Here is a 16656-nt window from a genome sequence, read left to right on the forward strand (position 1 = left end):
GCTTGAATAGCTTAAAAGCCTCTTCCTTAAAATAATTAAATTTTTGTGAGAGACAACTAAAGATTTTCACAACCTTGTGTAGTAAATATTTCTGACACTTGATTAGTTTGGCTCCAATTTTTAGGGTTATGCTCTTTTGTTCTGAACTCATCCACCGAGGGAAGTAATTTATCACTGTTTACCATGCCAAACACTTTAATACCCTTCAACTATTCAACTCGATCACCCTTTATCAGGTTTACATCTGTGACAACAAGGTGTAGAGCTGGATGAACACAGTAGGCCAAGCAGCATCAGAGGAGCAGGAATGCTGACGCTTTGGGCCTAGACTGTCTTCAGAAATGGATCTGTGGCATATGTCTTCTGGTATGCACTTGGTCACAGTTAGGGTTGAATGGTTATTTCATAGATCAACACTTTATATAATAGGTAATGTTGCAATGTCCATCAATATTGATAAGCAAGGAGACATACCTTTGCTGGCAGTGTCCCAGTTTCATTGGGCACAGGTTTGTTTTCGGCATCACATAAGTCTGCTCATTCTGTATTGTCATAGTAGGCGAGAGTCTTGTATGAACGTGAGCACACCAGTTCCTTGGAAACAAAACAGGATGAAGTTGGAAAAGTGCTCATTCACTCTTTGAACCTTCTGCTCACTCAGTACTACACACAAGACACAAGACCACAGAGGAACATGCGAGGTGTTAATGAAACACTAATGAAAATAGCAAGGAGTGAATTAGTTGGAGAGAAGGGTGTGTACCTGGCTCCAATTTATTGAATTCACTGTAGTTTTGATTGGATGATTCTGCAGAATTTCACAAGCAGGAATGGTAATGTATAATTTTGTATGCTGAATATTACGAAACTAGAGCAAATGTTGTTAAAGCTCTTTATTTTGCACACATCAGAACAAATGCAAAAATGCTAAATATCGCACTAACAATCACACTAACTTATACAACAGGAGTAAAAGAGTGCTGGTTTGTTTGGCAAGCCTGACTGGCAAGGACTTTGTTATGGAAAGGCAACAGGGAAGTAAAGGCCCCCTTAGCTCCTTGATAATTCATTAAAGGCACAAAAATTTTGAATATTTCCTTCATTTTATTTTTTGTTAGGTATGATTAGGAATGACTCATTGAACAATCTTGAGGGTACTAATAGCTTCACAATTTAAATTAATTAGTTGAGCTCATAATGAGACTCATTTACATTTGTTTGAAGTAATATGCATTGAGACATAAGCCAAACAAAAGGAATACGTCCAGACCTTGTACCATTTTTGAAATAACACGGAGCTTGGAGAATCTATATTTCCTAATTAACCAAGACGTCAGCACGGATAAAGTACGTTATTCTCCTGTAGTATAATTTGTTGTGATTGTTTAAAATTTGACACTCTTGCTTTTGTCCTGATGAGTGCAAGTCAAAATGTTTCAGCAAGCTGTCTGTTTTTCCAGCAATATTCAAATGATCTAGCCCTTAGATTTGTAGGTTATCTTAGCTTCTAAAACGATCTGTTTCATTTTGGTGGGATATTTCGCTTTGTCAAAAGGGCATTCCATTACATCTGTTGTATGTTCTACCAAATACGGCTTGCCCTTTACTTTTAATGAAACACTTAGATATTTGATAGGATAAAATAATCTGGGATCTTTCTCTGAATGGCTTCATTCTCTGCTGTAAATTACAGTGAAATAGCTCTGCTGTGGAAATCCAGAACTGGAGGGAGGAAGGTCACAATCTTAAAATTAAAACCTGAACATTTAGAGGGTGACATAAGAAAGCATTCTTTCACATAAAAGGTAATGAAGGTCCAGAACATTTCCTCAGAAAAGCTTGTGGATATCAAAGGACAATTGGAGCTTTAAAGACTGAGAGATTGATTGGTTTCTCTTCGGTAGGGTTATTAAGAGATATGGAGAGTAGACAAACAAATGGAATGGACGTACAAATCAGGTGTGATCAAAGAGAATATCAGAATATTCCTGAGGGGCTGAATGGACTCCTCCTGAGACACTCCTTACCTTTGCCTCAATTTTGGAGAAGAAATTTCACAAAAAGCAATGTTGCCATTTGCTGAAAAGATGTTTTCTTCAATGAAATGTGAACTAGAAGGAATCAGTGGTGTTTGTTGAATGTGACCAATTACATTGGTCCATAGAAGACAATACTTACTTCTTCAAATGAAATTGATGCAGGGCCCGCGGAATGGAACTCCTGTTGAGTTTTCACACAAACAGGGAACAGAAATGTGGCAATTAAGCTCATTGAACTCACTCTGCCATTTAATAAGAGCACGGCTAATCTGCTTGTGATCTGAAATCCATATTCCTGACTGTCTCTGATAACCAGTCACCCTTTTGATTATCAACGATCTTTCCACCTCTGCCTTTAAAAGTAATAAAAGACTTCCACTGCTTTTTCAGCAAAAGAATTCTACAGACTCATAATCCTCCATGTCGAAAAATATTTGCCTCATTTTTATTTTAAATGGATGATCTCTTATTTTTAAACAATTACTTCTTGTTCTATGTTCTCCTATGACAGGAACAGCTCCTGGATGTCTACTTTGTCTAGACCCCTCAAGATCTATCATGTTGTATGTTTTGATCACCAATCATCCATTGTGATGATGGCACAAAAAATCTAAGTGCTATAAGTGTTGCTTCCACAGAAAGTTACAGCCAGTGAATTTCCCCTTCCTTCCTCCACAAAGTTCAAACTATAAATTTCCAACCATAACAACATGGCACAGGGGTTTCAGACCAGTGAGAAATCCCAGGCAGTGAGATTGGTCTAGCCCTTGTGTGCAGCATGTGCAGTTGCCTGGAATTGGCATTGGATGATTACAATTAGCTTCAGTATCTGGGGATTTGTTGGGCTGAGGGGAAGATGAAAGGCATCAACCAACATTCCCACTCCTAATCACTATTCAGTGGCTTTCACAGGAAAAGCACATGAGTGGGCGGCTAGAGAATGACATCGATCTTGAGTGAAATGTCCCACAGTCAAAAAGCCTGTTCAGTGCAGTCAGGCTAGCACAGTGGCTCAGTGATTCATACTGATGTCACACAGCACCAGGGACCCGGTGTCGATCCCACTGTCTGTGTGGAGTTTGCACATTCTCCCTGTGTCTTTGTGGATTTCCTTTGGGTGCTCTGGTTTCTTCTCACCGTCCAATGATTTCCAGTTAGGTGGACTGGCCAGGCTAAATTGCTCAAAGTGTCCAGGGATGTGCAGGCTAGGTGGGTTAGCAATTAGGAAAATGTAGGGTTATAGGGCGGGGATGGTGGTTGTGGGCTGTTCTTTGAAGAGTCAATATGGGCCAAATGGCCTGCTCCACACTACAGGGAATTTATTAATAGTGTATTTTGAGCAGCTCCTCAGTCAGGCATCAACCGTTTCAGAGGAGAGGGGTGGAAATTGGTTAAGCAGGAATACATTTCAAATCCCTAGTGATTCTGAAAGAACATAGCAAGTGACTTTTAGAATGTACTCATGGATGCAATTGGCCATCTTTGGAGAGCCCCAATATGTGTTGGCTTCCATAGATTCAGTGGTGTTTATACAATGGTGGACCAGCAGATGGTAGCATCGTACAGCACAGATCAGATTATGTTCACTTCACACGGACTGACTGAACTTTGTGTAACTGGTTGAGAGCCTGTTGCAGTTCTGACTGTACAACAATCTCATGCCCAGAGTTGCAACATGAGTGAAAGCACCGTTATACATATCACTTAATGTTAGGAGTGCCAGCACTTCCATTGCATTAAAAACATTTCAGAAGGAAAGGGCGAGGGTTGGGGGTGGAGGTACAGTAAATTAATCATGACGGAGCTCCACCAGGTTCTTGGCTCAATCTTATCAGGGTCTGAATGATTTGGGCTACAGTGAGAAATCGGGGTTGTTGATGTGGAGAGCAACTCATCGCATTTTTTAAACTAAGTTCTGGAAGCTGAGATGCAGTTCTCACTGGACAGCAGCGAGTTGCCTGATGAAGGGCATTATTGCTTTTTTAATGACCTTATTAACTGCAAATCCACCTCATTAATATTCACTTTTCCATCCCAACATCTGCCAGGAGCAAATTAAATGTTAACAATTCTTAACATGGAAGTCAGAATGGGCATCTGGTTACCCCAGCTCATTCTATGCTCCAAAGGACCATGCTGTTGGATGCCTGGTGCTAACATCTCAGAGAACGATCCATGGGCACCAGTCACATCCATGGGCATTGGCATCTAACAAGCATCAGCCTCTGACAGCCCTCATGGCACATTGCTGATCCACTTACAGTACATTTCTGCACTTCAATACTGCACCATGAACATGCACCAGGCTATATCTCCAGGCTGTTAGCTTGTTCTCTTGGCACTCAATCACTTGGAGCCGACTAGGACGTTCGCAACATCCTTGTTTGTAAAAGAAGTAAATGCAAGGTAAGGAAAACCTTGCCAGAAGGAGCAGGTTTGGTAATGGTCAAGTGATGCAGGGACTAACCACGTACAACAAAGAGAGGCTGTGGCCAGCTGGGAAGATTCAGAAGGGGATGGTCTTAAAGTGAGGGGAGTTCAGGTCACAGAGACTGAAAGGAGAGCAACTTTCCCTGGATCCATGAATATTCAGCAACTGTGAAATGGGCAGTCACTCTCTAGAGTTTCTCCTCACCTTACAAGGGGTTAATATTTCATTGGGCTCCCATCTGTCCCATGGAGTTCTCATTTATAATCAAAGTGCCTTCGGAGGCCTCCAAAACAGTGGACGCACAGAATTGTGACATTGCAGATGGAGGCCATTTAGCCCATCATGTTTGTGCTAGCTCACCAGATGAGCATAATGACTTAATGCCACTCAGCTGCCCTTATTACTGTAAGTGTGCACCTCATTTACATGTAAGTAATTATTTAATGCCCTCTTGAATGCCTCAGTTAAACTTATCTTCACCATACTTCCAGACAGTGTATTCCAGACATGAACAAGCCACTTAGTGAAAACGGTTTTCCTTACCTTGCATTTACTTCTTTTACAAACATTTCAAGTTTGTATCCTCATGTTTTTGATCCTTTTACAAGTTAGAACAGATTCTCCCTGTCTAATCTGTCCAGGCATCTCGTAATTTTGAAATATTGAATCAAATCTCCTTTTAGCCTTCTCCTCTCAAAGGAAATTCTCTAATCTATCTTCATACCTGAAGTTTCTCAATCCTCTTTCTTGTAAATGTCTGCATTATCTCCGATACAACAAGTAAAGAAATAGAATCCTTCTATTTTAACTGCACTTCCATTCCTGGCTCAGTGCAATGATCTCCAAGGTCAAATAGCCCATCTGTACTTATGGCATCTACTCACACAGAAAAAAATTATCATTTGGGTAAGGTGCTAGAGATGCACGGGCCCCACTGACACTGGGCTTTGATTAAAACAGTAGCTTCATAAAAGATATGGAGTTAGCAAAGACGAGACAGATAAGAAAGTAAAACTTTGTTTTAAAAACAACAACTTGCTTTGACATAGAACCTTCAATGCAGTAGAGCATTCCAAGGCATTTAAAAAGCAATGCTACCAAATACAACTTTACAATACTATCCTAATACCACTTAAGGAGGTATTAGGGCTTGGTTTGTGATGTAGGTTTTCAGGACAATATTAAAGGCAAAAGCCAAGACGGAGAGATGCAACAGTTTGAGTACAGAGCTTAGGGGTAAGCTATTGAAGACAATCAATGGTTTAGTTACTAAATCAGGAGATATGCTAGAGGTGAAATTGGCAGATTCTCAGCTTCATTTTCTCTTTCCTTCCCTTTTATTCTTCATCTCTTCTTCCCTTCCTTCTTTCTCTGGAACAATGATGAACAGAGAGATTTAAAGGTGTCCATGTTGAAATCTTTGAAAACTAGTAGGCAGACTCGGAGATGTTTACAGCACAGAGGGGGGCCATTTGGCCCATTTGGCATCTGTGCAGTCAATAAAGATCTAACCATGCTATTCCCGTTTTCCAACTCTTCAGGCTATGGTGATGTAAGTGAATGCTTTAATACTACTGAAATGTTATGAGTGTTTCTGACTCAACCACCCTTTTAGCAGTCAGTTCCTGACTTCCACCATGTTCTTTTTGAAAATAATTCTCCTCAACTCTCCTCTGAGCCTTCTACCTCTTACCTTAAATCTCAATGCTGTCTGAACATTGACCCCTGTACTAAAGCAAAAGGTACCTTCCTATCCAATTCCTATGTGCCCCTAATAATTTTATATACCTCCATCAGGTCTCCTCTCAGCCTTTGCTGCTCCAACGGAAACAACCCCAACCTATCCAATCTTTCCTCTAACTTAGATCCGTCAGCCAGGCAGCATCCCGGTAAATCTCTTCTGTACCCTGTCTAGTGTAATTAAATTCCTCCAATAATGTGGTGACCAGAGCAGCACACAGCACAGTTGTGGCCTAACCAGTGTTTTATGCAGTTCCAGTATAGAATCCCTGCTTGTGTAATGTGTGCCTCAGCTAATAAATGCAAATATCCCATTTGCCATCTAAGTGACCTTTTCTACCTGCTCTGCTACTCTCAGGGATCTTTGGATGTGCACACCAAGGTCCCTTGAACTTCAGTATTTTCCATGATCCTGCCACTCATTGTGTAAACTCTGACCTTGTTCAGCAAAGTGAAATCATTTGACAGTTTTGAATGTTCCCATGAGTTTTGAATGTTGTTTGGCATCCCTGACAGTATCAATGAATTTTTGCACTTTTCAGTTGTGTCTGATTTTAACCTTCCGAATTGAAATCTGGCCTGTTTCAGGTAGCGTCTGACAACTCCCACAAGTGTCCTGGGACCATACCAAGAGGATATCTCACTTCTCCAAAAGGCTGAAGTGGCCCTCCCAACGAACTTTCTCCTACCAGATCTAATCTGCGCACTTTGGCACTCAGTCGCCCACCTCACTGAAATCACACAGCAGTGGAGGAAGCTGTTGCTTCATATGGGCTGCGGGCCCCAGATTTCAAAGGTGTGCAGTTTAGAATCCACTTCCTTCTGCCACACCCTGCACAAATGAAAGAGACTGAGAATGGGAGCCAGTCTTCCAGAATTGGACAAGGTTTGGGAGCTACGGGTAAGGTAGCCTAGTGATTATAGCACTGCAAAAGTAATCCAGAGGCCTGAACTAACCAGGTAGGATCAAATTCTTGCAGATGCTGGAGTCTCTAATGAAAACAAGCTGGTGAACAGTCATCCAGACTCAAAACATTTGCTTGCTTTCTCTCCTTGGATCCTACCTGATTCTCTCTGATCTCCAGCATTTTTTTGTTTTCAGTTGTTGCCTGTGCTAATGATCCTGAGTTTAAATCCTGACATGATAATAGGAGAATTTAAGTATGAAGCTGATCTTCATAATGGTGATCACAAAGCTGTCAAGTCACCATAAATGTCCCTCTTTCACTAAGCCTGGCTGTTCTATTCGGTTTGTCACTGTTTGTGACTTCAGATTTGGAGCAATGTATTTGATTCTTGACTGGCCTTTGAACTGGTCCAGCAAGCCATTCACTTCAAGGGCATCTGAGCGTATCATCTTGTGCTGGTCTTGTCAATGATACCCACATCCCGTGGTGAACAACAAAATAAAAGCTGCCTGTGCGATGTCAGTGCATGTGATTTGAAATGGGAAATAGAAAAACACATTTAAAGTAAATAATAAAAACACATTTCCTTCTCAAGGTGATGGCCTAGTGGTATTGTCTGAAGACAATTAATCCAGAGACCCAGGTAATGTGCTGGATACCAGGGTTTGAATCCCACTATAGCAGATTACGGAATTTGAATTCAATGAAAATCTGCAATTAAGAGTCAAAAGATAACCATGAAATCATTGTCGATTGTCGGAAATTCCTAGGTGGTTTAAAAATTTTCTTTATGGAAGGAAGCCATTGTCCTTAATTGGTCTATGACTCATGTGACTTCAGACTGTGGAAATGTGGGTGACTCTTTACTGTCCCTTGGGCAACTAGGGATGGGCATTAAACACTGGCATAGCCAGCAACTCCCACATCCCATGAATGAATAAAATGAAATAGAGCATGGCTCATCCTGTTGAACTGTTGCAGCGTTCATGACTTTTATTTATGAAGTCCCTCAATTCACGCTATGTCTTTTTGGAACATGACATCAACGATGCATATTTTTGACGACTAGTAAGAGTTCTACTTTCAGATTTGTGCATCATTTCTATTAAGGAAGGAGGGATATCTGACGTTAGATTACTATCAGCAGTTGGAACGCTGTCAGTTTTTTGTCTGCTGCTCGGGCGCCAGTAACACCAATTGTGGCGTCCTCATGGCGTTCTTGTGGACTCATGGCAAGCGTTTCTTTCTGGTCCTTTTGGCTCAGCAAAATAATGCATGGTACATTAATGACTAAGCCATTTCACTCTGTATAGGCATTGGCAATCAAGCTCTGAAACATACACAAATGAAGTAATGGTCTTGTTTCTTGTGCACCTGTTCCTGCATGGATAATGTTCTATAAAGTCTGGATAATGCAACAAGCAATGTATACAATGGTATATGATAGGAATTTCTCAGTACATATAGATAGAGACTGATAATTAGACATTTAATTTGTAGTTTTCTCTGTGCAGAGAGATACAGGCAGAATGTATTGAGGTACACAGTTACCAGATTTTTACATATAGACAGACAGTGAAATAGAGACAGAATCTAAAATTAACATGCCCTGTTGTTTAAAGTTTCTGCACTGTTCTGAAATTACCAGACTCAAAATGTTAACTTTGCTTTCTCCACTCAGATGCTACCGTATCTGCTGAGTTTCACCAGCAATTTCTGTTTTTGTTTCAGATCCCCAGTATCCACAGTTCTTTGTTTAATTATATAAAGTTTTTGTTGTACTTACTTTCCCCTGGCTGTTTCAAAGTTTGGGTGGCTGCTTCCAGATTGTGTGAAAAAAGGGTGTTTCTGCCTGGAGCTGGACTTATACACTCCTTTTCCTGCATGGTAATCCACTTGCCTTAGAAATCTGTTGGAAGATGCACTCCGATCAATCAGCTTTCCAAGTCGATTTCTCTCAACCTCTGCAGTGCTAAAACTACTTTCATTTTTAGTCAACCCAAACATTGCTGACCCATCTGGGGATTTTGCATCGAGTCCCCCATTGCAAACAGCTGAAAGAGGGAAGGCTATTCCCAAAACAATGAGTGACCACATTCTGGCAAAATTGAAAATATAACTCCTTCTTTGTGCATAATCCATTCTGTCTGGTAACCCCTGCTCACAAGAGTCTGTGTGAACAGGATGAGCTTGCTTCTTTGTCAGCTTTTATACCTTGTTAGAAAGGAAACAACATCTACATTTTGGAAGTGACATAAGGAAACAGAAGGGCCCTTCCCAGGAAGTTTGGTAAAAAAAATGAGTTTGATGGTCTTTCTGTAAGCCCAAATGAAAGAGGAAAAAAGAGATTCTTGTGAGGGAAATGAAAAGTTTCATTTGTATTATATCAGAGATGAAAAGTGAACATGTTGACATCCTTTGTTCTCCGAACTCCTCCTGCTGCAACAGCTTTCAGGAAATGAATGGAGATAAAGAAAACTTCTTGACATATTTAGTTAATTGTTGCAAAACTGTAAGTCTCGAATGAAGTTTTTTTTTTCTACGCTCACTGCTGCCCAGAAATTAGTGGCTGGGTTACTTGGTTTATATTTGTAAATCGGATTTATAATAAATTATGTTCGGAAACAATAGCTGATTCTTGAGTATTATATTTTTATTAATCTATTTTTTGAATAATCTGTTCAGAGATATTATTACTCACCTCTGGAGCAGGTGGGACTTGAACCCAGACCTCCCATTTCAGTGGTAGGGACACTACCACTGCATTACTGAACACTCTAACTTAAAGCAGGGTGGAACTGCCAATGTTAATTTCTGTTAGCCTCACTGAAGAGGGGAGTAAAAAGAAAGAAAGAATATTGCCCATTTTACTTCTGGATGGTCTCCAAAAAATTCTAAAGCGCGCTTCCGGTCTCTCTCTGCAACAGTGTTAGATTTAATGTCTGTTCATTGTGAGAAATACATTTTATCTATTAACCATTTTAAGCCAAATGATGTTTAAAACCAGCATTATAAAAGCTCTATTCAATAACTTAGCAAATGGCTTTTCTTCAATTATGTCCATTATGAGATTGTTAATGTTGTACTTGAGCTTTGAACCAGAAGGACCTGGCTTTGTTGTACAGCCTTTCTTGTAGAAAGTTAAATCAATGCATCTCACTTAGTTGTAATCAGATCTTTCCAAATTGCGTTTTAAGGACCATAACCTTTACTATGGAACTGATCCCTCTCCAGCCATCCTTGCTGTAGCAATAATTCATACAGAAAATAACAATTTTTGTAAAGTACCTGTTTTATATTGATATGCATTTGCCTGTCTGTCAGTTCAGTTAAGGGGATATTTCCATATACTTTTGTCCTGCTTTATAAAAATGTTTTGACCATCTGAGTTCAGGTACCATGTTGACACCTCTTTGGTTCTATATATTTAGTAAAGGTTTTGCAATATTGGGTGTGACGATATGAATTTCATAGAATCTTATAACACAGTAGAGGCCCTTTAGCCCATCAATTCTGTACCACTAAAATTATATTAAATCTACTCTCGTCCCACTTACTAGCACTAGGCCCATAGCATTAAATGTTATGACATTTTAAGCGTTCATCTAAGTGCTTTTCAAAGGTTATGAGGTTACCTGCCTCTGCTATCCTCCTAATTGGGCAGTGCCTTCCAGAGCCCACCACGAAGGATATGTTGAGGGATTTGGGGCATTCTTAATAAAACAAAAGCAGAAAGGATAGATATAAACACAGATGTGAAAAGAGGAATGGGGAACTGCAGTGGGGGGAGGGGACGAGTTGGACTGGTTTTGGGATGCAGTGGGGGATGGGGAGATTTTGAAGCTTGTGAAGTCCACATTGATACCAATAGGCAGCAGGGTTCCCAGGCGGAATGTGAGTTGCTGTTCCTGCAACCTTCGGGTGGCATTATTGTGGCACTGCCTGGGCCTCCTGCAGTGCCACAATGATGCCACCCGAAGGTTGCAGGAACAGCAACTTATATTCCGCTTGGGAACCCTGCAGCCCAATGGTATCAATGTGGACTTCGCAAGCTTCAAAATATCTCCTCCCCCTACCAAAACCAGCCCAGCTTGTCGCTGCCTCCCTAACCTGTTCTTCCTCTCACCTATCCCCTCCTCCCACCTCAAGCCGCACGTCCATTTCCCACCTACTAACCTCATCCCGCTCCTTGACAAGTCCGTCCTCCCCGGACTGACCTATCCCCTCCCCACCTATACTCTCCTCTCCACCTATCTTCTCCTCTATCCATCTTCGGTCCACCTCCCCCTCTCTCCCTATTTATTTCAGAACCCTCTCCCCATCCCCGTCTCTGATGAAGGGTCTAGGCCCGAAACGTCAGCTTTTGTGCTCCTGAGATGCTGCTTGGCCTGCTGTGTTCATCCAGCCTCACACTTTGTTATCTGGGGAACTGGTGTTGCCTAGTGCTATTTGAACACCATAATATGTTAAGCCTCACTTATCCATAAATTAACGCATCATTATAGAGTTGACTTTGAATAATTGAATGTCAGCCCTAGTGATCTTCAACGTTTTTCCTCTACATAAAGCTTGAGTTGAGTTGACTGCTTCACTTTAATTGGCAGGAGACACCTTAATTTGTTCAGCCCTCTTTTCTACAGCCACATTTTTTCTGTAACTAATCTTTGAGCTGTGGAAAGTTCAGAGCTTTCTATCAATTTTGATTGTTTACTAGATGTCTACTTAATCTCTGTTTGAAGACGAATGTTGCAGCGTTGACTTTTGTGTCAGGTTTACTGACTGGTGTCTCCACAAATTGGAGTGAAATAAGTTGTGGGATGTAATAGATGACCTGCTGTTATTTTGTGGAACTGAAGCTACGACCATGTGAGTCATTTTAATAGAAAATTAGATTGCCAACAACCTTTAGGGGACCTCTTCTGAATTAGGGAATTGATTCATGTGAGTTTGTCTGACCCGCTGTCATGTGATCACTCCTTTTGACAGTAACAGGATTTGCTTTAATTAATTCTAAAATGCTTTGGTTATAGATAACAGCTGTTGGAACATGAAGACCATTCAGTCCAATTTCAGGATTACAGTTCTCTTACCATGTTACTGACACACAGTTACTTGCTTTCATCTTCCATCGCTGGGTGGGTGGGAACAGCCCCAAAGGGAGGTTCTGGTGAAAGATCATTGACCTGAATCATTCAGTCAATTTTTCCTGCAAGAGATAGGAAACTGGTTCAATCCTGGATTGTGAAATCGGAAGTGGAAGTGATTATCCACATGTTGAATTCTTACTCAGGTAGCAGATACACCTGCCATCCAATTACACTGCCTCGCAACGAGAATACAACATGCAGGGTGGCAGTCTTTGTAAAATTGTTCTCAAAGTATTCCTGTGTCGAAGACAGTAAATTTGTGGCTCTCAGAAAGGGTTGCCAGCCAATCAATGACACACACATTTCTCTTGGTAAACTCAGTTCTGCGTTCCTCAAAGCCAGACCCAGCAAACAAAGCTGTACCTGCTCCATCTTGGAGGATTTAAGGTAATCTTTGTGTGTAGGACACAGACATTAACTCATCCAATATATTTATCTCCACTTAGACCACTACCTAGTGCTTCTTGTTATTTTAGGTAGCTTTTCCATCATTTTCTTATTCCACATTGCTCTAAGTAAGATATGTAACTCAATTCAATGTCTTAAACCATACCACTAACCTTCATATCGTTTTTTTTCTCTCCTGTTTCACCCATACACAACACAGTTTTGTTATAATGTTAAGACTGAAAATCTTTGGGCAGTTTCACAGTGACCAATCCTCCTAGCTGGTATTAGTCTAATCTACTGATACCGTGTAGGACAGAAGCCCACATGAAGTCTTTGGCAGAAGGTCGTAATACCCTTGATGAACAATAAATAGGTTTATTATGTATTACTTAGTAGCTATTTACATTGTGGCTGAGATACCTGATACTGTCTTGTGATACATCAGGCTCAACTTATGAGTACGATAACATTATGCTGAATGAAATATACTAAAATAAAGCAACAACTTCACGAACATCTTGGGTACAATTATGGCTCCAGTTGAGATTACTGTGAAGTGCTCCGCTTCTCACCTTTTCCCCTCGACTAAGACATGGTGACCTTCCGGTAAACTGCCATTAGCTAGCACCTGCCAGGATCCATTCTTTTATCACATAGGTGGAGCTGATCTCATTGTGTCAGATTTACCCTTCTAGCTACTAACTGCCTCATACAACAGTACTTTTGATGCTTTCAAACTACATCACTCACAAATTCCATCTGAATTCCCATCTAGACCAGTTTTGTAATAAATTCCTGAAAAATGATAACCATATAGAGCAGAGATAACAAAGTGTGGAGCTGGTGGAACACAACAAGTCAAGCAGCATCTTAGGAGCACAAAAGCTGATGTTTCGGGCCAAGACCCTTCATCAGAAAAGGGGGAGGGGGAGAGGTTTCTGAAGTAAATAGGGAGCGAGGGGGAGGTCAAAGATGGATAGAGGAGAAGATAGGTGGAGAGGAGACAGACAAGTTAAAGAGGCAGGGATGGAGCCAGTAAATGTGTGGGAAGGTGGGGAGGTAGGGAAGGGATAGGTCAGTCCGGGGAGGACAGTCAGGTCAAGGCGGCGGGATGAGGTTAGTAGGTAGGAAATGGAGGTGTGGCTTGAGGTGGGAGGAGGGGATTGGTGAGAGGAAGAACAGGTTAGGGAGGCGGGGCTGATCTGGGCTGGTTGTGGGATGCAGTAGGGGGAGGGGAGATTTTGAACCTTGTGAAATCCACATTGATACCATTGGGCTGCAGGGTTCCAAAGCGATATATGAGTTGCTGTTCCTGCAACCTTCGGGTGGCGTCATTGTGGCACTGCAGGAGGCCCAGGATGGGCATGCCGTCTGAGGAATGAGAGGGGGAGCTGAAATGGTTCGTGACCGTGAGGTACAGCTGTTTATTGTGAACCGAGCATAGGTGTTCTGCAAAGTGGCCCCCAAGCCTCTGCTTCATTTCCTCGATGTAAAGGAGGCCACCATGGGAAGAGCGGATGCAGTATACCACATTGCCACATGTGCAAGTGAACCACTACCTAGAATACAACTCCTCCCACCCACCTTCCTGCAAAAATTCCATCTCCTTTTCCTAATTCCTTCGCCTCCATCACCTCTGCTCCCAGATGTCCTCGTTTATCAAGGACCACAATATCCTCCCTGCAGTGGTCAAGAATGCCCTCGACCGTGTCTCCTGCACTTCCTGCAACTCATCCCTTGCACCACATCCCCGCAATAACAACCAAAAGAGAATCCCCCTCGTCCTCACATACCACCCCGCCAACCTACGGATCCAACGCATCAACCTCTGACACTTCCGCCATCTGCAATCCGACCCCACCACCAAAGACATTTTTCCATCCCCACCCTTGTCTGTTTTCTGGAGAGACCACTCTCTCTGTGACTCCCTTGTCTGCTCCACACTCCCTTCCAACCCCAGCTCACCCGGCACCTTCCCCTGCAACCGCGGGAAGTGTTACACTTGCCCCCCACACCTCCTCCCTTACCCCCATCCCAGGCCCCAAGAAGACTTTCCATATCAAACAGATGTTTACCTGCACATCTGCCAATGTGGTATACTGAATCCACTGTACCTGGTGTGGCTTCCTCTACATTGGGGAAACGAAGCGGAGACTAGGGGACCGCTTTGCAGAACACCTCCGCTCGGTTCGCAACAAACAACTGCACCTCCCAGTCGCAAACCATTCCAACTATCCCTCCCATTCCTCAGATGACATGTTCATCCTGGGCCTCCTGTAGTGCCACAATGATGCCACCTGAAGGTTGCAGGAACAGCAACTCATATATCGCTTTGGAACCCTGCAGCCCAATGGTATCAATGTGGATTTCACAAGCTTCAAAATCTCCCCTCCCCCTACTGCATCCCACAACCAGCCCAGATCAGCCCCGCCTCCCCAACCAGTTCTTCCTCTCACCTATCCCCTCCTCCCACCTCAAGCCGCACCCCCATCTCCTACCTACTAACCTCATCCCACCCCCTTGACCTGACTGTCCTCCCTGGACTGACCTATCTCCTCCCTACCTCTCCAGCTTCACGCACTTCTACTGGCTCCATCTCCACCTCTTTAACTTGCATGTCTCCCCTCCACCTATCTTCTCCTCTATCCATCTTAAATCCGCCCCCCCTCCCTATTTAGTTCAGAACCTCTCCCCCTCCCCCTCCCCCTTTTCTGATGAAGGCTTTTGGCACAAAACATCAGCTTTTGTGCTCCTAAGATGCTGCTTGGCCTGCTGTGTTCATCCAGTCCCACACTTTGTTATCTCGGATTCTCCAGCATCAGCTGTTCCCATTATCACAGCCATATAAAGCAGCCAAGTTGAATCATAACGATTGTAACATCTGGATTGCAGTGCATATATGAATAAATTAGAGAGATTATGATCATGTAAAATCAACTTGCTACTGGCACTTTCATCATGGAAGTAGTAACAGGTCAAGTTACCATAGTCTCAGAGGAATGCTTTCTCATTAAGGATAAATAGCTAATGGTGGTCACCATGCCTCAGGCAAGGGGAAAAGGGAAGCACCTCATGGTGATCTCAACTTGATCCAGAATTGAACCCAAGCTGTTCGTATCACTCTAGATTGCAAGTCATCCAGCTGACCAGATTGGCTGACAAAATAATGCAACATGCTGCATTGAAATAAAAAAGACATTTGAAAGCAAGAAAGTTTAAAATTCCCAGAAAAGTAAAGTTGAGATGTTAGAACTATTCGAAAGACTTCCTGACAATGTTGATTTTGGACATTGGGCATGTTGAGTCCCATGATACCAATTTCCTTAATTCATTAACAGTCCAGGCTAACCTTCAAATTTTCATAATTTATCATTATGCTGATTTAAAGTTCTAGTTCCTCAGGTCTCAATAACATTACAAAATCTATGAATGAACATTTTCTCTTTGCCTGTAATACTATGTGCCTGTACTTAAATTATCCTGTCAACTTGTGATTCTCATTATACAGGTTGAGGAAACCAGCCAGTGGCTCAGGAGAAATAGATGTACTTCCTCAGTACTGTCATTTAAAATGTGGCCCTGGTATTAAAATGTAATTATGCTTTTGCTTCGAGTTATGAATCAGAATTTACATTAACTCTTTAACAGGTTACTGAAATTAATGAAGATATAATTATTGTAGTTGGCAGCATGGGGAAGAATGCACAGATCTTTATAATGAACAAGCTATTTGTGTTCAAAGAATGCTTACAGTGTGAAAGCAAGCCATTCAGTCCATACCAATCCTCTGAAAATGGAACACAGAACTTAGAAAAGTACAGCACAGTACAGGCCCTTCAGCCCACGATGTTGTGCTGTGGAATAATCCTAATCCAAAAATAAAATAACCTGACCTACATTCCCCTCAATTCACTGCTGTCCATGTGCATGTCCAGCAGTCGGTTAAATGTCACTAATGACCCCGCTTCCACGACGACCACTGGTAAACTATTCCATGCGCT

The 16656-nt window shown here is 42.1% G+C and overlaps 1 protein-coding gene across 6 annotated transcripts in view; it reads right to left on the reverse strand.

Moving 5' to 3' along the window:
- LOC125455214 (multimerin-1-like) overlaps positions 1–9288 on the reverse strand; it is a 64820-nt gene extending 55532 nt beyond the window's left edge. For 5 of the 6 annotated variants that reach the window (XM_048536960.2, XM_048536970.2, XM_048536952.2 and 2 more), the window contains exons 1-2: positions 8905–9288; positions 475–594 (exon numbers count right to left, since the gene is read on the reverse strand). In XM_048536960.2, coding sequence (XP_048392917.2) covers positions 475–594; positions 8905–9260 — 476 coding nt within the window. In that variant the 5' untranslated portion in view covers positions 9261–9288. Of the gene's footprint in view, positions 1–474; positions 595–5740; positions 5841–8904 lie in introns of those variants that run through there. The other variant, XM_048536978.2, reaches the window with a different exon arrangement.
- Positions 9289–16656: the final 7368 nt, after the last annotated feature.

Source organism: Stegostoma tigrinum, chromosome 1, assembly GCF_030684315.1.
Source record: "Stegostoma tigrinum isolate sSteTig4 chromosome 1, sSteTig4.hap1, whole genome shotgun sequence".
Taxonomy (NCBI): domain Eukaryota; kingdom Metazoa; phylum Chordata; class Chondrichthyes; order Orectolobiformes; family Stegostomatidae; genus Stegostoma; species Stegostoma tigrinum.